This window comes from Littorina saxatilis, linkage group LG16 (genome assembly GCF_037325665.1).
Source record: "Littorina saxatilis isolate snail1 linkage group LG16, US_GU_Lsax_2.0, whole genome shotgun sequence".
NCBI lineage: Eukaryota > Metazoa > Mollusca > Gastropoda > Littorinimorpha > Littorinidae > Littorina > Littorina saxatilis.
Window position 1 is genome coordinate 11,554,222 of NC_090260.1, and position 22,762 is coordinate 11,576,983.

General features: G+C 41.4%; 2 protein-coding genes and 2 long non-coding RNA genes across 5 annotated transcripts in view; 3 read left to right on the top strand and 1 right to left on the bottom strand.

The window, feature by feature from the left end:
- LOC138950403 (uncharacterized) overlaps positions 1-22,762 on the top strand; it is a 35,886-nt gene that overhangs the window by 706 nt on the left and 12,418 nt on the right. Inside the window, exons 2-5 of the mRNA XM_070322144.1 lie at positions 495-751; positions 17,534-17,744; positions 18,087-18,210; positions 22,023-22,243. Coding sequence (XP_070178245.1) covers positions 495-751; positions 17,534-17,744; positions 18,087-18,210; positions 22,023-22,243 — 813 coding nt within the window. The remainder of the gene's footprint in view (positions 1-494; positions 752-17,533; positions 17,745-18,086; positions 18,211-22,022; positions 22,244-22,762) is intronic.
- On the top strand, positions 3,397-9,208 carry LOC138950397 (uncharacterized). 2 transcript variants are annotated; one of them, XM_070322132.1, is made up of 2 exons: positions 3,397-4,090; positions 5,192-9,167. In XM_070322132.1, the coding sequence occupies exon 2, from the start codon at positions 5,568-5,570 to the stop codon at positions 6,807-6,809; it is 1,242 nt and encodes a 413-aa protein (XP_070178233.1). In that variant the 5' UTR covers positions 3,397-4,090; positions 5,192-5,567; the 3' UTR covers positions 6,810-9,167. The 2 variants fall into 2 exon arrangements, 1 of the variants encoding a protein (XP_070178233.1); XR_011450646.1 differs by lacking the exon at positions 3,397-4,090 and having other exon boundaries at positions 4,518-7,884; positions 8,986-9,208.
- Positions 9,270-14,662, top strand: LOC138950405 (uncharacterized). The gene is made up of 3 exons (XR_011450649.1): positions 9,270-9,312; positions 9,545-9,708; positions 14,522-14,662. It is a non-coding gene; the product is annotated as an uncharacterized lncRNA (long non-coding RNA).
- LOC138950404 (uncharacterized) lies at positions 14,814-16,952 on the bottom strand. Its single transcript, XR_011450648.1, has 3 exons — positions 16,648-16,952; positions 15,335-15,509; positions 14,814-14,904 (listed from the first exon to the last, which is right to left on the bottom strand). It is a non-coding gene; the product is annotated as an uncharacterized lncRNA (long non-coding RNA).

Here is a 22,762-nt window from a genome sequence, read left to right on the forward strand (position 1 = left end):
TACTGCTGAGTCTAACCCCAAATTCGAAAACACAATGTTTTGAAAGAGCATACCAGTTAAAGTTGTTGACTAAAGAAATTGACGATTTAATGCATTTTAAAAGTAGGTGGAGTTAAACCAACAACCATGGTCAACATGTAGCTTCTCCATGTCAACGGTACATGACTGTTCACCAAATACTTAGAAACAACAACAATGACTGTTCAACATGTAGCTTGTCCATGTCAACGGTACATGACTGTCCACCAAATACTTAGAAACAACAACAATGACTGTTCAACATGTAGCTTGTCCATGTCAACGCTACATATGACTATAACTGAATGCTGAGAGACAACACGCTTGTCCTTTTCTGTGTTAGAAGCGTGCATGTGTGAAATAGAGATAAGAGCCATGACAATAAAACAAGATGGTACAGAAGACTTCCAATGTAACTTCAACACTAATTTAGAATGTTTCCATCTCAATATTTTCCTTTCTATGATTTTTCTCAGACGAGAAAGCATGCTCCATTGGACGTTACGGAACACTGACAATGTTCAACGGAGAAACAGCGGACGTGGAGCTTCCATGTATGTATCGTCTCGCGGACTTCACGTGCGGGGACTACCGGGTCAAGGTCACTCCAGGCAGCGCGGTAGACCAGGAAGACAGTCACCGTTTCTCCCCGGACACCGTGTGGGTCAAAGTGGTCAACGCTAATACCAGTGAATTCGTGAAGATACGAACCTCAGTGAGACGACTGGACAAGGTTTGGAATGACCATAGACACACATCTGCTAGCCGCACGTTTACCTAGGGGTTACAAACCGAGTCTCAGTGGATATTCAACAGAATGGTCGAAGTTAGTTGATCATGAACAATTTGAGCTTTAGCGAGATATTTCATGACCGCGAACTATAAGAACATTACTTTAAATATCCGCTGAAACGAGGTGTGTACGTATTCTATATACTTTTCTTTTTGAGTCAGGTTTTTTTTTCTCAGAAAAAGGGAGATTTTGTGCCACAGGGTGATCAAAGCATAATCACTCTTGTCAGACTTCTGGCGCAGTTGGGCACGATGATCAAACTTGATGCGCGGTGGTATCGTTATGTCATAATAATTTGATTCTCTTCACACTTCCAAGCAGTTACTTTGGGTTGGACAGAAATCGAGCACACATTTATGATATGATAAGATAAGATTAGATAACGTAAGAAAACTTCAATGTTCATGTTCATTGTACATAAACATGGACATTTGTCTTGTTGCACCTCACTGGCCTACTTATAACACAGAAACAGCGATCAAAAAGAATAATCGTACATAAACACAGTTACAGTATGTGCCATTCAAAGGTGTTGAATGTTAGTGTGAATGTGTTTCATCAAGTTCGTATTGTTGTTTACACGAAAAGATTTCATTGATCAGCTATCCTTATTGGAGGCGGAATGGTACTTTAAATAGATTTAAATAAAAAACGCTGGCGCTGGACCCGAGTACTCTTCAGACTGGCTCGCTCCCCCAGTATGAAAGTTTTTGTCTTGTGCACGTGGATTTAAAAAAAAATAAATAAATAAATAAATATTTATTTATTTTACACAATTAAAAAAATTATTGGAGTAAAATAAAACATTAAAACGTTCATAATAAACAAAAGTAAACAAGAATAAAAATAAAAAAAATAGACCGCCCATGCCGGGAATCGAACCTGGATCACTTGGATTTTAAAAAAAAAAAATTTTTTTTTTATTTATTTTACACAATTAAAAAAATTATTACAGTGAAATAAAACATTAAAACGTTCATAATAAACAATAGTAAACAAGAATTTAAAAAAAAATAAAAATAGACCGCCCATGCCGGGAATCGAACCCGGATCCCTTTGGCCATAGTCGGAAACGCTTTCCTCCAAGCCAACAAATGTGACAATCGCCAGTGAACTCAAATGCCTATAGTCCTCGCGCAGTGGTACACGCACGCAAAGCACGCAAAGCCTCAGTGGTGTGGTGTCGCTGGCTGGGCGGTTTATCAGCCGAAAGGCTGTTCTATCCGACCGCGAATCGCGCCCGCCGTTAAGAGTGGCTTTTGTGATTTATTTCGCATTTAGGTCCCAGGTAACATTATGAAGTTTTAATACGATCAATCGGACCTATTATCAAGTTAGTGTATCAACTTTTGAACGAACTGCGCCCAGTAGTTTCCCAGCAATAAGCTGTTAAGTCGAGACGAACAGACAGACAGACACACAATTAAAGTCTGCAGGACCCTACTACTGCGTACTTGGGGATAAATGTAGTTGTCTACTGAGTGGAACAAGTATAGAAATGTGGTCGTTTATCGGATAGATATGTAATCATGTTGATGTTGTTTTGTTGTTGTTATGGTGGTGGTAGTGGTGACAGTGGTAATCATGGTGGTGGGGTTGACATTGTTGTTGTTGTTGTTGTTAAAGGAAAAGTCCAAGGTTTTTAAATATGCCCAAAAACTTGAAAATCGAATGCCAAATGTTACAAACATCTCTGGAAAAATATTTTAAAAATTGAAAAAAAATTGTTGTTGTTGTAGTTGAAGATTTAGTGTTGCGGGGCTAACCAAGACAAGTCGCCTGGGGTCAAGTAGTGGTCACGTGGTTTTCGGTGCACTGTGACGTCGGTGCACTGTGACGTCACAAGTTATTGTGTTGATTCTACCACTAGAGTACCAGCTTGATTTTCACACAGAAAAGTCACCACTGTATGCCCGAAAAGAATGCCTCGGTGGAGAGCAGCCGCAAACTGCAACAACTCGTCAATGTCCCCAGGCATTTCATAGCACACTTTCCCTCATAAAACTCTGAGTCTCTTGTGGAAATGGAAGAGATGTGTGCAGCACAAGCGTGCAGATTTCAAAGTGTCGGGCACTTTCTGGACACAGATTTCGCCATTTTTCTGCAGCACAAAAGTTGGCGTTTCATCCCTGAAACAAATGTTTTGACCCCTGGCAGTGTCTTCCCTTCATAAAAGTCCGGAGAGGGCAGTATTACGACGAGCCATCGAAACTCCGAGGCGACATACGAACAGCGGATTATCTCACAAGAAGGAATGCGTTGAAGGTCAGAGTACATGCTTTTATTTTCATGCATACGTAAACATTGTTTTGCTGCGCAGCGAATATGAATTGGTGCAGAACAGTGTGTCTGGGTCCAGCTCTGCTGATATTCGCTGGAGTACAGATGCGCCACAGGCTAGATCTACAGAGTTACAACTTACAGAACGGTCTGAGCTGAGCTAAGAGTAAGAGTAAAAGGTAGTCAGGGTTGTGGACACGTAAGACAATGCGTGTGTCACGTTATCTATTCTATTCAGTCGCAAACTATCCCCTGATATCAATTCATGAAATTGGCAGCGTTTGCTGGAATCATGGTTTAATGCTGTAGCCAAGTGGTGATTACATGTACTGTTGTCCCTCTCTTTTACTCCCTGTCTATTATCTTCCCCTGACCCAAGTTGTGTCTCCAGCTAGGATTATTGTGTGTTTACTATCGTAGGGTAGACTCTTGACCGGATTCCTTTCTAACCTCTTATCTCAGATTTAGGTGGTCGTTATGTAATGTGTCGCCAGACTGTCTGGGTATCGTTGGACGGCGGTTTGTCAAGTGGGTGTCATTTCTTTTGACAGGGTATATCATAGAAGAGGTTTTAGTCTCTTACCCCTCTCCCCCTTCTTTGTAACTGGTTGTAATATAATGAGCCTTATCCGGTGTGCGTAATATTTCCGGTGTGTGACACCTCTGTAACGATTTCTGCCTCTTTAACGATCCCTTTCATTGGGCAGGCAATCTTAAGTAGAACGCCCCCCGTTGTCTGACACCGGGTATCTTTCCTATTGGCTATTGGGAATCGGAGTTGACCAGCCTTTAAAAGACTGAGCATTTAGGCTAGAGCAGAGAACACGATTTGTGATATACTGAGCTGTGTGCTGCTCGATTGTGTCGGTTGACGTGAACGGTCGAAGTGCTGACCAAATTTGTCGCGAAGTTGTAATCAGTCGACTTGTGGTGTTAGATTCGGATACCTGTGCTCTTGTGTTTACTGTTCCTTTTACGTGTGCTCACTGAGGAGAATCTGTAAGTAACTAAATGCTTTATTCATTCCTTATGCTGTATTCTTTCCTTATGCTCTATTCTTATGTTTCATTTGATGCTAGGATGTTTGCATATATGTACATTTTGATGCTGATTTGGTCCCGGGCGATGTCCGACCGGTCTCGCATCAGAGTTGATGACGCCATTTTGATCTAGCGGAGAGATGTGTTTTCTAGATCAGTTTCTAATCACTTTGATGATTTGACGCTGACATTGAGCGTTAATAACTTCTAATATTTGATGACCAGTTGTTCTAAAGCTGTTTTAGAGTCTTGTAAATTAAAGACTCCTGAGAATCAAGTAAGGCAGACTCGTTCTCATTTCCCCGCCAGTTCAATGGGCTTTGTTTGGGGAAAACACATATACACATTTTGTTCTAGCATTCCACTGGGCTAAATAATGTCTAGCACATAAAACTCGCGCGTGTATCGTAACCCATGTGTATCGTTGCCATTTTTCCCCATTTTTATCACATATTATTTCTGGAGATCAGTAAAGTCTGAGTAGTAGTCGGTTAAAAGCCCAAAGTTAAGCCCTCCGTGCCATTGGCCCGTAAAGCTACCTATTTACGATTTAGGCGCAGAAACCCCTACAATTGATGAACGGGAATTATGGTTGACACATATATTCTGGGTAATGAACTCGTATCATGAGTTATCTTTCTTATTCTTGTCGTTATTATTCAACTCGATGAAGATGTGTCTTCATGGCGATGAACATACTTAATAATAACAATTATTTTGCAGTTGCGGTTCATGCAGTTGGTTAATTTATGTAGAGCATTTTCCAATGCAAGGCTTAGGCCTAAGGGAAGATGTTGGCTACTTCCCTTGACATTAGCTGTTGTGGAGTTGTTTAACTCACTGTGGATTCTCTTTCAGAGAATGCTGTGTCTGCAGGATTTTGGCTGTATTGTTACTTGTCTATATTTGTCATGATTATTTTGACAAATGATACAGTCATACATTCATAGGTTTATTGTGGAATGTATGTATGGTTAGGATGCATTGGTATGAATGATGCGTTTTACTTGTTATGCCATGTACTTATATTATGTTTTCTTTTCTTTTCATGTGTCATCAGACACTGCTTTCTGGTGTTAACTTTCTGGTGTTAACTTTCTGGTGTTAACTTTCTGGTGTTAACTTTCTGGTGTTAACTTTCTGGTGTTAACTTTCTGGTGTTAACTTTCTGGTGTTAACTTTCTGGTGTTAACTTTCTGGTGTTAACTTTCTGGTGTCTACTTTCTGGTGTTTGCTTCTGGTGTACGTTAAGTAAAAGTCACGTTATCGCAACCTCTGTCTTGGCGTCTCATTTATGCTTCCTGGCCTATTTTTCCCCCCTTCCACTCCACCCCATCACATCTGGCGCTTGCGAGCAGGATTCAGGAAGTAGAGACGCCGTAGTTTAACACCAGAAAGCAGGGGTAGCAGTGTAGGAGGTACTCGGCGTATCCAAGATGGCGGTCGACGGGGTTCCTAGACCCCAGTGGCAGATGTTTCCCCCTCCCAGGCTTCCTGTCTTCACAAGCGGTGATGATGGCTGTCACCTGGACCATTTCACCACCGAGGCACGTCGCGTCATTTCCCACTTCAACATGGCGGCACTTGGAGGGGAGGGAGCAGAGTGGCTGATCCAGTCACTCGCTGGGGCTGCCAGGAAGGAGGTTAACCTGCACCCCCCTCAGGCGACCGCTACGGCTGACCTAGTCCTGACCATTCTGCAGGACACGTTTGGTGACCACGCCAGCAGTTCTTCACTGCTTTCGTCGTTCTACAGCATCTCCCAGAGTCAAGAGGAGGGCATTCTCTCGTATGCTCACAAGTTGCAGGCTCTGCAGGTGAAGACGAATGCTGTTGTTGCCGGTACAGTTACCGATGCTGCACTTCGTGAGCAATTCATGCACGGACTGTTCTTGCCTGCAATGAGACGGGACCTCATGCGCTTTGCGAGAGGGCGTGAGGCTGTCACTTTTGCGGCAGTCCGTGCAGAAGCTCTCAGGTGGATGAGGGAAGATTTCGAGGTGGTGACGAAGCAACAACAAGCAACAGAGAGCAGCACTGAGGTACGCAGCCTGCAATTACAAGTCAGCGAACTCGCCGTCAAGTCAGCAGAGCTACGCGCTGCCCTGCACCAACACACGCCAGCTGCCTCACGACAACAAAAGCCATCCGCGAAGCCACGTTGTTGGCTTTGTAACCGCCACGGCCATCTACAGAGCAGGTGCCCTACCAAGCGTCAAAGAGACCAACAACCGCTGTCATGGAGACAGCCAAGTGAGAAACGTGTGAGTCAGTCAACATCCATCACGCAACCTCTCCGTGAGCAAAGCTGCCAGACAGAGGAAGAGCATCAGAATGTGACACTGCCAGTCCCCGTGCAGCTACACGACACTCAGCAGGTCACATTTTGGGATTCCATGCTCAATCTTGCCCCTTTACCCCAAGTCCCTGCTACCCCAACGTTCCCGGACCGAGGCACTGTCTGCATCGCACGCCCTGTCTTCCCCCCACCCGTCCAGCCTCATCCGGTGCAGCCAGCGGCCCCCGCACCTGTTCTACAGGCCCAGGTGCTTCCAGTGCCAGTACTGCGAGTCCAAGACCAGCCTCTGGCTAGAGACCCAGAACCTCTGGTCCCTCCTCCAGCTGCTGTGCCTGTGCGCCGCTCACAGCGTATACGGCAGAGATTGTCGTCGTTCTGAGCAGTCATGGGATTACCTTGATTTTATTTATTTTGAACAGTCGGATTTGTGTGAGTAATAAGTGTGCCGCTGTCGTAACCCCGCCATCCGTCTACAGTGAACAGTCAGGAAAACAATGTGCTGCTGTCATGTGGGCAATGTGTCATTTGTGAGACTTTTCGTGCTCTGCTAAGAGACTGTGTACACTATGATTATTGATTGCCTGTTGTATTGTGTCTTGTATGAATGGGTTGGGTGACTGTGAGTGTCATCCGTTACCGTTTCTGATTTTATTTGTTGTTTCACTTGGGTGAACTTGTGTTTGATTTATAGATGTCATTTTCAGCTATTCCCGAGGCGCTGTACCTGCGAGGACGCAGTTGGTATAGAGCTGGGGGGGATGTAGCCAAGTGGTGATTACATGTACTGTTGTCCCTCTCTTTTACTCCCTGTCTATTATCTTCCCCTGACCCAAGTTGTGTCTCCAGCTAGGATTATTGTGTGTTTACTATCGTAGGGTAGACTCTTGACCGGATTCCTTTCTAACCTCTTATCTCAGATTTAGGTGGTCGTTATGTAATGTGTCGCCAGACTGTCTGGGTATCGTTGGACGGCGGTTTGTCAAGTGGGTGTCATTTCTTTTGACAGGGTATATCATAGAAGAGGTTTTAGTCTCTTACCCCTCTCCCCCTTCTTTGTAACTGGTTGTAATATAATGAGCCTTATCCGGTGTGCGTAATATTTCCGGTGTGTGACACCTCTGTAACGATTTCTGCCTCTTTAACGATCCCTTTCATTGGGCAGGCAATCTTAAGTAGAACGCCCCCCGTTGTCTGACACCGGGTATCTTTCCTATTGGCTATTGGGAATCGGAGTTGACCAGCCTTTAAAAGACTGAGCATTTAGGCTAGAGGAGAGAACACGATTTGTGATATACTGAGCTGTGTGCTGCTCGATTGTGTCGGTTGACGTGAACGGTCGAAGTGCTGACCAAATTTGTCGCGAAGTTGTAATCAGTCGACTTGTGGTGTTAGATTCGGATACCTGTGCTCTTGTGTTTACTGTTCCTTTTACGTGTGCTCACTGAGGAGAATCTGTAAGTAACTAAATGCTTTATTCATTCCTTATGCTGTATTCTTTCCTTATGCTCTATTCTTATGTTTCATTTGATGCTAGGATGTTTGCATATATGTACATTTTGATGCTGATTTGGTCCCGGGCGATGTCCGACCGGTCTCGCATCAGAGTTGATGACGCCATTTTGATCTAGCGGAGAGATGTGTTTTCTAGATCAGTTTCTAATCACTTTCATGATTTGACGCTGAAATTGAGCGTTAATAACTTCTAATATTTGATGACCAGTTGTTCTAAAGCTGTTTTAGAGTCTTGTAAATTAAAGACTCGTAAGAATCAAGTAAGGCAGACTCGTTCTCATTTTCCCGCCAGTTCAATGGGCTTTGTTTGGGGAAAACACATATACACATTTTGTACTAGCATTCCACTGGGCTAAATAATGTCTAGCACATAAAACTCGCGCGTGTATCGTAACCCATGTGTATCGTTGCCATTTTTCCCCATTTTTATCACATATTATTTCTGGAGATCAGTAAAGTCTGAGTAGTAGTCGGTTAAAAGCCCAAAGTTAAGCCCTCCGTGCCATTGGCCCGTAAAGCTACCTATTTACGATTTAGGCGCAGAAACCCCTACAATTGATGAACGGGAATTATGGTTGACACATATATTCTGGGTAATGAACTCGTATCATGAGTTATCTTTCTTATTCTTGTCGTTATTATTCAACTCGATGAAGATGTGTCTTCATGGCGATGAACATACTTAATAATAACAATTATTTTGCAGTTGCGGTTCATGCAGTTGGTTAATTTATGTAGAGCATTTTCCAATGCAAGGCTTAGGCCTAAGGGAAGATGTTGGCTACTTCCCTTGACATTAGCTGTTGTGGAGTTGTTTAACTCACTGTGGATTCTCTTTCAGAGAATGCTGTGTCTGCAGGATTTTGGCTGTATTGTTACTTGTCTATATTTGTCATGATTATTTTGACAAATGATACAGTCATACATTCATAGGTTTATTGTGGAATGTATGTATGGTTAGGATGCATTGGTATGAATGATGCGTTTTACTTGTTATGCCATGTACTTATATTATGTTTTCTTTTCTTTTCATGTGTCATCAGACACTGCTTTCTGGTGTTAACTTTCTGGTGTTAACTTTCTGGTGTTAACTTTCTGGTGTTAACTTTCTGGTGTTAACTTTCTGGTGTTAACTTTCTGGTGTTAACTTTCTGGTGTTAACTTTCTGGTGTTAACTTTCTGGTGTTAACTTTCTGGTGTCTACTTGCTGGTGTTTGCTTCTGGTGTACGTTAAGTAAAAGTCACGTTATCGCAACCTCTGTCTTGGCGTCTCATTTATGCTTCCTGGCCTATTTTCCCCCCCCCCTTCCACTCCACCCTATCACAATGCTATTTTTACCAGATCTAAACTTTTGGTGGATGTGCAACCGGTAAGGTAAACAGACACCTGCATGCTAGAGACAAGAAGATTACGAATTGTGCAGGGAATTAATCTTTCTGCATTGACTGAGAGACGCAAAACCAGTCTAATTGCTACAACATGGATACACATCCAGACGACTTCCAGAGGGTGTCTAAATGTTCAGTGTACTGTATAGATCAGAAGCATACTTTGGAATTGATTTATACTCACACTCATTTTCTCTCTTCTTTTACTTCCAGACCTTTCATCATCACTCACGGCCACTGGTCAGAACAGGTCACTAGACACTGACACCGTGACCATTCCAGATTTCCCGGTTCTCCGTGATCACAACGCAACTGTTGACCAGTCCTGTTCCTACCGTCCAGAATCACCACAGGAGAAAACCAACGTGCCATTCATCGTAAGATTTTTGTTTTGTTTTGAAAATTAGTGCGGCCTTATTCTAGCTTTGCAAAAAAACGAGAAAGTGTCTTTGACAGATACCATCCAAATAATACATTATGAAAACAAGTACAAGTTCATTTCTACTCATGTTGATCGTTTATGATTTCTGTGCTGAGCGACATATGGATTGAATTTCTTAAGTAACTCACCTCCCGTCAACCTGCAAAACTATATCTGTCGAAGTAGTTTCAAATAAAATTAGTATGCTTCCGAATAAAAAATATAAAAAAGGGTATTTTCTGAAATTTTTAATTATAGACCAAAACAAAACATTCACGAGTATGTTGTTGACCTGATGGTCTTTATGGTAGACAGCAAGAGTTGCATGTTCAAGAAGTTTAAGCAGTACATTTGAAAGAGCAAGGTAATTTAAGGTGGTATAATTTTAATGGTAGGTTCCACTGTATAAAGGCGACATGGAGGGTATCTTTGACGGACTCATTCAACATTCATACCCATGCACATCACCTCAAACGCATAAGCTTTGTTCTTGAGTCAAATTTAGTGGCTTCATAAATATTGTGAATTTGTGTCCGTTTGCAGATTGGCTTATCTGTGAATTTTTTCGAAAATATCTTGCGATCTACGTACGCATAATGTAACACGTGAAGAAGAACATAAAAAGTTCGTCAAAAGGAATCTAATTTGCATTTCAACCCATTTGCCTTCCTTATTGTTAATTTTTTCTTCATAAAGACTACTTGAAATAAACAAAATGTTTAACCATTTCAAGGCCTCTGAACACGTTTAAAAAAAATGCAGGTCTTTGCTCACAATATCAGATCTGCCAAGGCTCAGTTTACACAGGTAAAATCATCTGTCGACTTGAACACATACCAATAATCAACAGCCTCACTGCTTCTTGGAGCTGGATTTTGTGTGTGGAATGAATTACACATGTGGCGTTTTAGAATATAATTCATAGAAGATGTACATACTTAGGTCTTCGTGATGTTCTCTTAAAATAACTAACATGTGTTCCCTTTACCGGGCCTCTGAACCAGTTTTGTGAATATGCAAGTTAAACTCGTGCTTTTTCTGTGTTATCAGTGTATTTCTCATCCAGGCATGGATGCCTCCTCTTAACCTTTGCCGTGCTTCCTGGGTTCACCTGTACCCAGAGACACACTAAAATCATTGTAACTCTGGAACCATTAAAGGTATCGTTTTGAAATTTTAAGTATCTCTCACACACCTAATTTGCTCTCTGTCTGCAAATTTTTAGTGTGTACATGACAAAACATTAAAATTAATTGATTATGATAATTTACATACACACTACCGATGGCGCGGGTTCACACAAACCCATACTTTTAAAGAGTAGTAGTGATTGTAACTATCCCTCTGCCGACGGCGTGGGTTCTGCTACACCCATAATTACCAAAGCGGCGGAACAGTGTCTGTCAGCCTGTTTGTCTCCAAGAGACTGTCTGTCTCTCTGTCTGTCTGTCCGTATCTCTCTGTCTGTATGTCTGTTGTCAGTTCCTCTGTCTGTCTGTCTGTCTATCCGTCTATCTGTCTATCCGTCTATCTGACTGTCTGTCTATCTGACTGTCTGTCTCTGTCTCTCTCTCTCTGTCTCTCTCTCTCTCTCTGTCTCTCTCTGTCTCTCTCTCTCTCTCTCTCTGTCTCTCTCTGTCTCTCTCTCATAGTCTCTCTCTCTGTCTCTCTCTCTTAGTCTCTCTCTCTGTCTCTTTCTCTCTTTCTTAGTCTCTCTCTCTCTCTTTCTTAGTCTCTCTCTCTTTCTTAGTCTCTCTCTCTCTCTTTCTTAGTCTCTCTCTCTCTTTCTTAGTCTCTCTCTCTCTCTCTTTCTTAGTCTCTCTCTCTCTCTTTCTTAGTCTCTTTCTGTCTTTCTTAGTCTCTCTCTCTCTCTCTTTCTTAGTCTCTCTCTCTCTCTCTTAGTCTCTCTCTCTCTCTTTCTTAGTCTCTCTCTCTCTCTCTTAGTCTCTCTTTCTTAGTCTCTCTCTCTAGCTCTTTCTTAGTCTCTCTCTCTTTCTTAGTCTCTCTCTCTCTCTCTCTTTCTTAGTCTCTCTCTCTCTCTTTCTTAGTATCTCTCTCTCTTTCTTAATCTCTCTCTCTCTCTCTTTCTTAGTCTCTCTCTCTCTTTCTTAGTCTCTCTCTCTCTCTCTTAGTCTCTCTCTCTCTTTCTTAGTCTCTCTCTCTCTTTCTTAGTCTCTCTCTCTCTCTCTTAGTCTCTCTCTCTCTCTTTCTTAGTCTCTCTCTCTCTTAGTCTCTCTCTCTTTCTTAGTCTCTCTTTCTCTCTCTTTCTTAGTCTCTCTCTCTCTCTCTCTTTCTTAGTCTCTCTCTCTCTCTCTTTCTTAGTCTCTCTCTCTCTCTTTCTTAGTCTCTCTCTCTCTCTCTTTCTTAGTCTCTCTCTCTCTCTTTCTTAGTCTCTCTCTCTCTCTTTCTTTGTCTCTCTCTTTTTCTTAGTCTCTCTCTCTCTCTTTCTTAGTCTCTCTCTCTCTTTCTTAGTCTCTCTCTCTCTCTCTCTTAGTCTCTCTCTCTCTCTTTCTTAGTCTCTCTCTCTCTCTTAGTCTCTCTCTCTTTCTTAGTCTCTCTTTCTCTCTCTCTTTCTTAGTCTCTCTCTCTCTCTCTTTCTTAGTCTCTCTCTCTCTCTTTCTTAGTCTCTCTCTCTCTCTTTCTTAGTCTCTCTCTCTCTCTCTCTTTCTTAGTCTCTCTCTCTCTCTCTTTCTTAGTCTCTCTCTCTCTTTTTCTTTGTCTCTCTCTCTTTCTTAGTCTCTCTCTCTCTCTTTCTTAGTCTCTCTCTCTCTCTCTTTCTTAGTCTCTCTCTCTCTTTTTCTTTGTCTCTCTCTCTTTCTTAGTCTCTCTCTCTCTCTTTCTTAGTCTCTCTCTCTCTCTCTTTCTTAGTCTCTCTCTCTCTCTCTTTCTTAGTCTCTCTCTTTCTTAGTCTCTCTCTCTTTCTTAGTCTCTCTCTCTCTTTCTTAGTCTCTCTCTCTATCTTTATTTGTCTCTCTCTCTATCTTTCTTAGTCTCTCTCTCTCTCTTTCTTAGTCTCTCTCTCTCTTTCTTAGTCTCTCTCTCTTTCTTAGTCTCTCTCTCTCTTTCTTAGTCTCTCTCTCTCTCTTTATTTGTCTCTCTCTCTCTATCTTTCTTTATCTTAGTCTCTCTCTCTCTTTCTTAGTCTCTCTCTCTCTCTCTTTCTTTGTCTCTCTCTCTTTCTTAGTCTCTCTCTCTCTTTTTCTTTGTCTCTCTCTCTTTCTTAGTCTCTCTCTCTCTCTTAGTCTCTCTCTCTCTCTTTCTTAGTCTCTCTCTCTTTTTCTTTGTCTCTCTCTCTTTCTTTGTCTCTCTCTCTCTCTTTCTTAGTCTCTGTCTCTCTTTCTTTCTCTCTCTCTCTCTTTCTTAGTCTCTCTCTTTCTTAGTCTCTCTCTCTTTCTTAGTCTCTCTCTCTCTTTCTTAGTCTCTCTCTCTATCTTTATTTGTCTCTCTCTCTCTCTTTCTTAGTCTCTCTCTCTTTCTTAGTCTCTCTCTCTCTTTCTTAGTCTCTCTCTCTTTCTTAGTCTCTCTCTCTTTCTTAGTCTCTCTCTCTTTCTTAGTCTCTCTCTCTCTCTTTATTTGTCTCTCTCTCTCTTTATGTGTCTCTCTCTCTCTATCTTTCTTTATCTTAGTCTCTCTCTCTCTTTCTTAGTCTCTCTCTCTCTCTTTCTTTGTCTCTCTCTCTTTCTTAGTCTCTCTCTCTCTTTCTTAGTCTCTCTCTCTCTCTTTCTTAGTCTCTCTCTCTCTTTCTTAGTCTCTCTCTCTTTCTTAGTCTCTCTCTCTCTCTTTCTTAGTCTCTCTCTCTCTCTCTCTTTCTTAGTCTCTCTCTCTCTTTCTTAGTCTCTCAGTCTCTCTCAGTCTCTCCCTCCCCTCTCCCTCCCCCTCTCCCTCCCCTGCAAGAGGTCGGTGAAGGGAGAAACTCGATGCACCCACTGAAGTAGCGCTGTGGGTTTCCCTGAACCCACCCCGTCGTTAGAGAAATAAACGGTAAAAACCCTCTTTGAAATGTATGGGTTCAGACAAACCCGCATCGTCGTTAGAGGAATAAACGGTAAAAACCCTCTTTCAAATGTATGGGTTCAGACAAACCCGCATCGTCGGGAGTGTGTAGTCAAAAGCGGCATCCGGCAAAGGTTAAATGGACAGCCCTTCCCGTGTAAACGATTGAGTTCAAAATCTCAAATCTTACCAGGCTTTTACATGGGATATGGCCATCCTTCCGTTTTGAAAAATACCATAACTGAACACTCTGTATGGGTACTCTCTTTGGGAATGTAGAATTTTATGAATTAATTTCTTTAACGCCACACGTGTAAAACATTCCCTAAAAAAATCCCGGCAGCTCCAAAAACCAGTCAGGATGTTTATTCCTAGTATATGTTCAAGTCAAGAGATTTTTTTTCTGTAAGAGTCTTCGCAGATCTGTGTGGTGAGCAATCCTTTTTTGAAAAAGGACGTGCCTTTAAGCCTGTATAGACGGTTTGATTGTTGACGGATACCTGGTGGCAATGACCGCACGGGTGGCAAGAGGTAGTAATGCACAGATGACAACAAACCGACCTGCATTTAAAAAAAAAGTTAGGAGGCCTTGATAGGGGGAAACATTTTGTTAATTTTCAGAATCTTTATGAAGAAATAATGAACGAGAAGAAAGTCTGGCCTTGAAGTAAATGCAAATTAAACTATGTATACTTTTGACAAACTTTTTCTGTTCTTATTCACATGTTAAAATGTGTGCAGAGATCGTTAGTTACTTCCAAACAACCATGTTTCAGGCAACAGGCAAACGGACAATACTGGACACAGGCTATGCTGACCGGCTCATGGACTGACTACCTGATGCAGGAGTAGACCAACAGTGGAAAAAGTCTGGAACAAAATGTTGCAGAATGTGAACCATGTACCGGACCACGTGACAACCCAGTATCATCTTCAAACCATGCAGGAATCTGTTCAACACAGTCACACGATTTGTAAAAGTATATTTCAGCCTTCTGTAGCTCAGGGAGTTTGAACCCCACTCTTCATCCGTTTGGGAAAGTATTTCTGATTGTTTTGACTGCACAGGTTGGTAATGGTACTCTGATGCTTCCGCCGAGAAACCCCACTCGCTAGCGCACCAGCTGCCTGTTATGGGTAAGCGACGTGCCTGTATTTCCTGCAAAGCAAGACAGAATAAAACAGCAGCTTAGTTTGAGCTTTTAAGACATTCGTACAAGAGAAAACGTGTACGTGTTTGTTTGGAGAGGATGGATAGAATCATAAGACACGCTGTGTCAATGTGACGTAGAGCAGGTTTTCAAATTCATGCTGAAGCACTGTGTGATCGCTATTTTTTGGGGCATATATCTTACCTTGATTTCAGATAGACTGGGAACCGAAATGAGGATGTTTACATGAATAAACTATGCTGATATGTATGTGTTTAGAAATAAAGAATAGTTTTAATGATATATGATGGTTTTTTTTTTTAACCCAATGTGATATTTTTGTATTTGAAAACAAATTGTACACTCTGTTGTCAATTTTACTTTCAGATAAATAAATCTATCATAATGGAAATCATCTGTTTGTGTTGTGTTACTTACCCATTTTGATCAATGTTGAGTCGTCCATATTCCTGTGTGTACGCATAGTATGCAGTTTGAAGGTAGTAGATGTCCGAGCAAACATAGGAGGATGTGCTGTTAGGCTGTCTATCTCCTCATCCAGGTTTTCCAGATATTTGAATTTCGTTCCCTCTTGGAGTTTCTGCACTGACACCTGATAAGCAAAATACACGTATCACTCTGTGATCATGGCAACATGTATCATCTGTATGCCCCGTTCAAAAATTACCTTGAGATTCTAAGGTATACACAGAAATTGCACTGGATCACAAAAACAACACGAACAGTAGTACATGTAATGTATATATATATTCAGTTTAAAAATTCATGCAATGAGAGTCAATAACCCGATTTAACCCCAGGTAGATTCAGGGTCCCACTGACTGAATCTCATATGGTTGCTTTTCGGCACACACCACACATTTTTAATGGGACTGTGAGGTTTTGTTAATACAGTAAAATAATATAGTAGCAACGTACTGTCTGTTCGTGACGTTTGAGAATACTGATCTATGCACTAACGCATTGTCTTTTTGTAGTGTGACTGTCCGACATTGCGTACTCCTAAAAATCAATGATCAAAAAGTTTGAACTGCTGTAATCGTGTTTCAGCATATGTCTGACAGTGCTTATTTGCTTCCAAAACGGCTTGCGATATCACTAGCCATCAGCGTTTCGCCACTGCTCAGAAAATCTTATGATTTCAGATCTAGTTTGAGATCGGAAATCACGTGTGCTCGTTTAAAAAACTAAATTCATTTATTACTTCCCTTTGACCGTTTCGCAAGAAAAATGTCAGGATCACTATTAGTATTAGCACATGAAAGCAGCCCACCGCCATTTCAAAAAAGTTTCACTGTTTAGTGGTGTCGATGTCATGTAGTGTCTTACTGTCGCAAATAAAAATACCAGGATAATTGCAGTTTTGTCCGCAAGAAACAGACTTTGCGCAATCGGCAATGTTAACTTGCTGTCTACATGTTTTGTTGTGTGACTGAAAATTTACTCAGAATTCCAAGAGAAAATAAGGATAGTCGCGTGTGAACATCACTGTGGAAACATTTATTCTAAACTGGGCAGTTCAAGGACGAAATCCTTGATTAAAGATAGGAAAATAAACAACACCAGATGCCTGAAATAATAGCATAAATCAATTATCTTTACATGCTTACAGATCTGTGGAAGCACATCAACTGATCTGTGAAAAACACACCTGACTTCGATCTAGCATGCAAGAGGTAGCGACTACGGACTAGTAGTGTGTCAACATCACAACAAAGAGAATCACATACCATTTCGTATTGCCGCTTATGCTGGCTCTGTTTCAAGCAGTTCCTTGTGGCCTCGCCAGCATTTTGACGACGAAGAGGCTCAAACGGGCACGCTAAAACCTCAGGCTGGCTGAAAACCGGTCCGTATTCCACTTGTCTTCCTCACTGCTTGAGCCGGCCATATTTGTTGTTCAAGGCTCGTGACGTAGCACACGTATGTGCACAAGGTCATGAGCCAAGACTGCGCGCGCGATGGAACGATTCAGAACAACCAAAAACGAGTCAAAGTATACTTTTTGGATTTCTGTGTTCATTTTTACACACGCATTTGTGGTTGATGAATTAAGAGGGTCAACATATCAAAAGTGACCCTAAACCTTGGACTTTTCCTTTAATGATGATGGCTTTGGTGATTATAATGATGCTTAGTGTTGCGGTTGATGTTGTTGTTTACGACAGGAAATGCATAGTGCTAAACCGATTCTTGTATAATAAGACACGATCTGTTCCCCTCTTTTAGAACGGAAGCTTACGCTTTGATGTTTCAGAAGAACTTTTGTTGAACTCCGTGAGAAACACGCTAATGTGAACGAGACTTGCCAATATAAATATGTGACCCTCCACCACGAAATGAGTCGCATGTCACCTCGCGCGGTTCTGCGCTATAGCTTAATATAAGTCCGGGGAGTGTCTGGTAACAGTGTGAGGGTCACTTTAGTCACAGGCTTATAACTCAAACAGTTTTCGCTCTTTTCTAAAACGGTTAAATTTCACCACTGGATAGAGCATAAAAAACTCTTTAGGAAAATGTAAAAATATAAAAATCATGCAAAGGTGACATGCGACTCATTCCGTGGTGGAGGTTCACATATGTCCTGATCTAACGCATGCTCTTTCTGCAATACAGTTCAGCGAAAACAGAACCACCAACCCCTGGCAGGTAAAGGAGGGCTCTAAGAGCGTTGTGGACTTCGCAGACTACGACCAGTCCAGGGCAGCTGCTGTGTTGAGGAAGGACGGAGTCTTCAGCGTGGAGTTCAACAGTGCGGAACGGAGCGTGGTCGTCACGTGCTCGGACCAAGAGTTTGTCTCGGAGGGTCTGCCAGAGTCACTGTGTGGTACTTCCTTTTCTTCTGCTTCCCCCAAAATCGACGTATGGCTGCCTGAATGGCAGGGTTAAAAACGGTCATACACATAAACATCTATTAGTGCAAAAACATGAGTGAATGTGGGAGTTTCAGCCCATGAAGAAAGAAGAAGAAGAAGGTTCTGTACTTAACTAGATTTCTATTTCTTCCCCCTTTTTAATTAGCCCTCAATGGGCGAGGGCCGGATGAACCAAAGCATGTTTTCATTTCTAATTCTGTCACCCTCGAAAATAAAGTTCAAATCAATTCAATTCAGTTCTCTCTCTGACACCCCACGATTAAAACGTGTCCATGTGCTTTCATATCATGCAGGGGACGAGACAACGACTGACGCCATGAACAATGCGATGACGACCCTCTTTCCGGGGCAAGGGAATATGACGGATGACGCGCTCGTCAGTTACATCGTGCTGAATCACGACAATGTCGTTCAGAGGTAAGTCACAACATTTTACTCAAACATGGCTATATGTTGGTAAACCAAATTAGAATGATCTCATCTAATAATCAAACGTGTCCACTCATTATACATAGTTTGCACTCGTCTTCGACTCGTCGACGTTAACTTGTTTGGTTTAAAGCCATATGTACTCGATGACTATACACGCTAATTGCTTTACCAACAGCTGGAGACATGCTAAATTAAGTTCCCTGCAAAATATTGTGGTCTAGGACCCCTTCAATGTTGAGATATGTTAATTTTCATTTTGATCTGGATCGTCCTATTTATAGATTTGCCAACAGAGGTAGCGTTGACGCAAGGGAAATAACTCCGCGTCTTTGTTTACATCCAAAGTTTTTGAGACTCTAAAACAAGCTGTAATGCATGTATATGGTCCGCGCATGGCGACATATCGTCATTACATGGTCTTATGGTGCGTTTGACATCGATTATGGGCAAACTACACTTTGTAAACACGGGAGCGCGTACATATGCCTTTAAATATCGGACCCTGTTGATACGCTGAAAACACAATAGCTGTTAATACCACCGGCCACGTAGCTTTTACGTCGCATGTTTGACAAGTTCTACACGCCATGGTTAACACCACAACGTGTACATGAATTTTAGATAGCCGTCGTGCTGAAGACGAATGCGTGTTTTTGTATATTTCGTTAACGTTCTTCTTCTGTACTAAATCAACCTAGAAAACTGTCATGAAAAGGCGAGGGAAGAAAACTCATGTAAAGGCAACAGCAGAAAACTGTCATGAAAAGGCGAGTGAAGAAAACTCATGTAAAGGCAACAGCAGAAAACTCATGAAAAGGCGAGTGAAGAAAACTGTCATGAAAAGGCGAGTGAAAAAAACTCATGTAAAGGCGAGTGAAGAAAACTGGCATGAAAAGGCGAAGAAAGGGCAAGTGAAAGCGGAGTTGTATGTGCTGGTTTCCAGGCAGTAACAGCTGAGTGTGGTGGATTTATGTGCACCAAAGAGAGAAGGACTTGACACACGTTTTAGTCACAGTGAATCGTGCAAGTGTCCAATTAAATGTGATAACTTAAAGGTAGTCGTCTACATTTTTGCTTTTTTTACATTTAGTCAAGTTTTGACTAAATGTTTTAACGTAGAGGGGGAATCGAGACGAGGGTCGTGGTGTATGTGCGTGCGTGCGTGCGTGCGTGCGTGCGTGTGTGTGTGTGTGTGTGTGTGTGTGTGTGTGTGTGTGTGTCTGTGTGTGTGTGTAGAGCGATTCAGACTAAACTACCAGACCGATCTTTATGAAATTTGAAATGAGAGTTCCTGGGTATGAAATCCCCAGACGTTCTTTTCATTTTTTGATAAATGTCTTTTATGACGTCATATCCGGCTTTTCGTGAAAGTTGAGGCGGCACTGTCACGCTCTCATTTTTCAACCAAATTGGTTGAAATTTTGGTCAAGTAATCTTCGACGAAGCCCGGACTTCGGTATTGCATTTCAGCGTGGTGGCTTAAAAATTAATTAATGACTTTGGTCATTAAAAATCTGAAAATTGTAAAAAAAAAAAAAAATTCATAAAACGATCCAAACTTACGTTCATCTTATTTCCCATCATTTTCTGATTCCAAAAACATATATAAATATGTTATATTCGGATTAAAAACAAGCTCTGAAAATTAAATATATAAAATTTATTATCAAAATTTTTTTTTCGAAATCAATTTAAAAACACTTTCATCTTATTCCTTGTCGGTTCCTGATTCCAAAAACATATAGATATGATATGTTTGGATTAAAAACACGCTCAGAAAGTTAAAACGAAGAGAGGTACAGAAAAGCGTGCTATCCTTCTCAGCGCAACGAATACCCCGCTCTTCTTGTCAATTTCACTGCCTTCGCCATGAGCGGTGGACTGACGATGCTACGGTCTTGTTTTTGTTATGAACTGGATGTCTGCATCTTCCAGTTTGCTTAATTGAAAGAATCGTTTGCATCGTTTTTACATTTAGTCAAGTTTTGACTAAATGTTTTAACGTAGAGGGGGGAATCGAGACGAGGGTCGTGGTGTATGTGCGTGCGTGTGTGTGTGTGTGTGTGTGTGTGTGTGTGTGTGTCTGTCTGTGTGTGTGTGTGTGTAGAGCGATTCAGACTAAACTACTGGACCGATCTTTATGAAATTTGACATGAGAGTTCCTGGGTATGAAATCCCCGGACGTTTTTTTTCATTTTTTTGATAAATGTCTTTGATGACGTCATATCCGGCTTTTCGTGAAAGTTGAGGCGGCACTGTCACGCCCTCATTTTTCAACCAAATTGGTTGAAATTTTGGTCGGGTAATGTTCGACAAAGCCCGGACTTCGGTATTGCATTTCAGCGTGGTGGCTTAAAAATTAATTAATGACTTTGGTCATTAAAAATCGGAAAATTGTGAAAAAATTTTTTTTTTTATAAAATTTACGTTTATCTTATTCTCCATCATTTGCTGATTCCAAAAACATATAAATATGTTATATTTGGATTAAAAACAAGCTCTGAAAATTAAATATATAAAAATTATTATCAAAATTAAATTTTCCAAATCAATTTAAAAACACTTTCATCTTATTCCTTGTCGGTTCCTGATTCCAAAAACATATAGATATTATATGTTTGGATTAAAAACACGCTCAGAAAGTTAAAACAAAGAGAGGTACAGAAAAGCGTGCTATCCTTCCCAGCGCAACTACAGGGTGACCCAAAAAAAAAGAGTACCCAAACAAACGTCATAAATTGACCAAAAATAAAGCAATCTTCATCACACACAAGTAGCCTCTGCATGATTTGCACAGAAAAGTTTAACGTTCTAGCTTGTCTTTCAGGAAAGTTATGCTCATTCTACAGAACATGCTCCAAATGGCCTCCGCGCCGATTCAGGCAAACTTGAACTCGCCGCGCAAAGTTATCAATCACCCGCACACACTCCTGTTGCGAGATTCCGCGAATGGTTGTGATGGCTCGCTTGAGTTCTGCGATTGTCTGTGGGTTGTTCCTGTAGACGTTGTCTTTCAGGAACCCCCAAAGATAGAAATCTGGGGGATTTAAATCCGGGGGAGGCCATTTGGAGCATGTTCTGTAGAATGAGCATAACTTTCCTGAAAGACAAGCTAGAACGCTAACATTTTCTGTTGAAATCATGCAGAGGCTACTTGTGTGTGTAAATAAATTTTATGAAGATTGCTTTATTTTTGTTCAATTTATGACGTTTTGTTTGGGTACTCTTTTTTTTGGGTCACCCTGTACTACCCCCCTCTTCTTGTCAATTTCACTGCCTACCATGCCGTGAGCGGTGGACTGACGATGCTACGAGTATACGGTCTTGCTGCGTTGCATTGCGTTCAGTTTCATTCTGTGAGTTCGACATCTACTTGACTAAATGTTGTATTTTCGCCTTACGCGACTTGTTACAGTTACCCTCGTCTTCTCTAACAGCTTCCTAGCATTCTGTCTGTATGTGTCTCTCACCATGAGAACAGAACCTCATTATGAAAATCCTTCTTTCCGCTACCCAGTCATTACACGCAACACACACGCATTACCTCCCTCTAAACAATGTCTAACAACATGATTGCGACTTATTGATCTCCGATCAACCTTATTTCTTGTAAAATGTGTTTTCCTACGTACTATGTTAACTTAAATGTCCTACTTTATGAATGTGGTTTCTGGCCGTGCATTCTGTACAAGATGGCACTGGAATAATTCAGGGTTTGAATTTAAAGTAATATTCTTACTTGAACCTTGCTCATGAATGCGATCGGGATGAACATTGCCTTGATGTCAATGTTGCAGTCCAACCTGCAAGGACCTGGCCAGCAAATTCACAAGCTGTCAAGACAAAGAGCAAGCCGCGATGGAGTGCGTGGCCATCTTTGCTGATCCATCGCAAGCGGAGTGCCTGGCAACGTCAGACACGTCCCTAGCTGCTTACTATTACGACTGTCTGACGTCTGTGTGTGATGACGACACCTCGGCTGTGGTGCCCATGAACAAGTTCATCAGTGACAACTGCGGTAAGCGGAATTAACTAACAAAACTCAATGGCGACAGTTTATTTACAATATAATCTCTGGCATTGTCAAGATCAAGTTTTGTTTTTGATATCGGGTACAATGTGCTTCCACTTAAGTTTTTGGTTAACATGATTAATCTTCTCAATAAATAAAACATCTTTTCTCACTTCTGACTTGTAATGTTGGATTTTTGGTTTTGCTTTTGTTATGAACTGGATGTCTGCATCTTCCAGTTTGCTTAATTGAAAGAATCGTATACTGAAATTTATGAATTTTAACGTCGCATTTTTTTCACAGAAAAAACATAAACACAGAAATTTAGTAAAACTTTGCCCAAAACTTTTTTCAAAGAATAATTGAGTGTCATTAGATGTATGATTACCACTATGGCCTTTTTGCTGAGTAACTTGTCTTGTCCTCATCCATGATCCTGGCTGTTTGAAAATGAGTGTGGTCTTGTCAGTTAAAGTTATAGAGGGAAATACAGGCCAGTTTAGATTTTAATTTCTTTTAGAACAA

What these genes read in the sequence shown, in the direction of transcription:
- LOC138950397 (XM_070322132.1), top strand. Translation starts at nt 5,568, where the DNA reads ATGGCGGTCGACGGGGTTCCTAGACCCCAGTGGCAGATGTTTCCCCCT.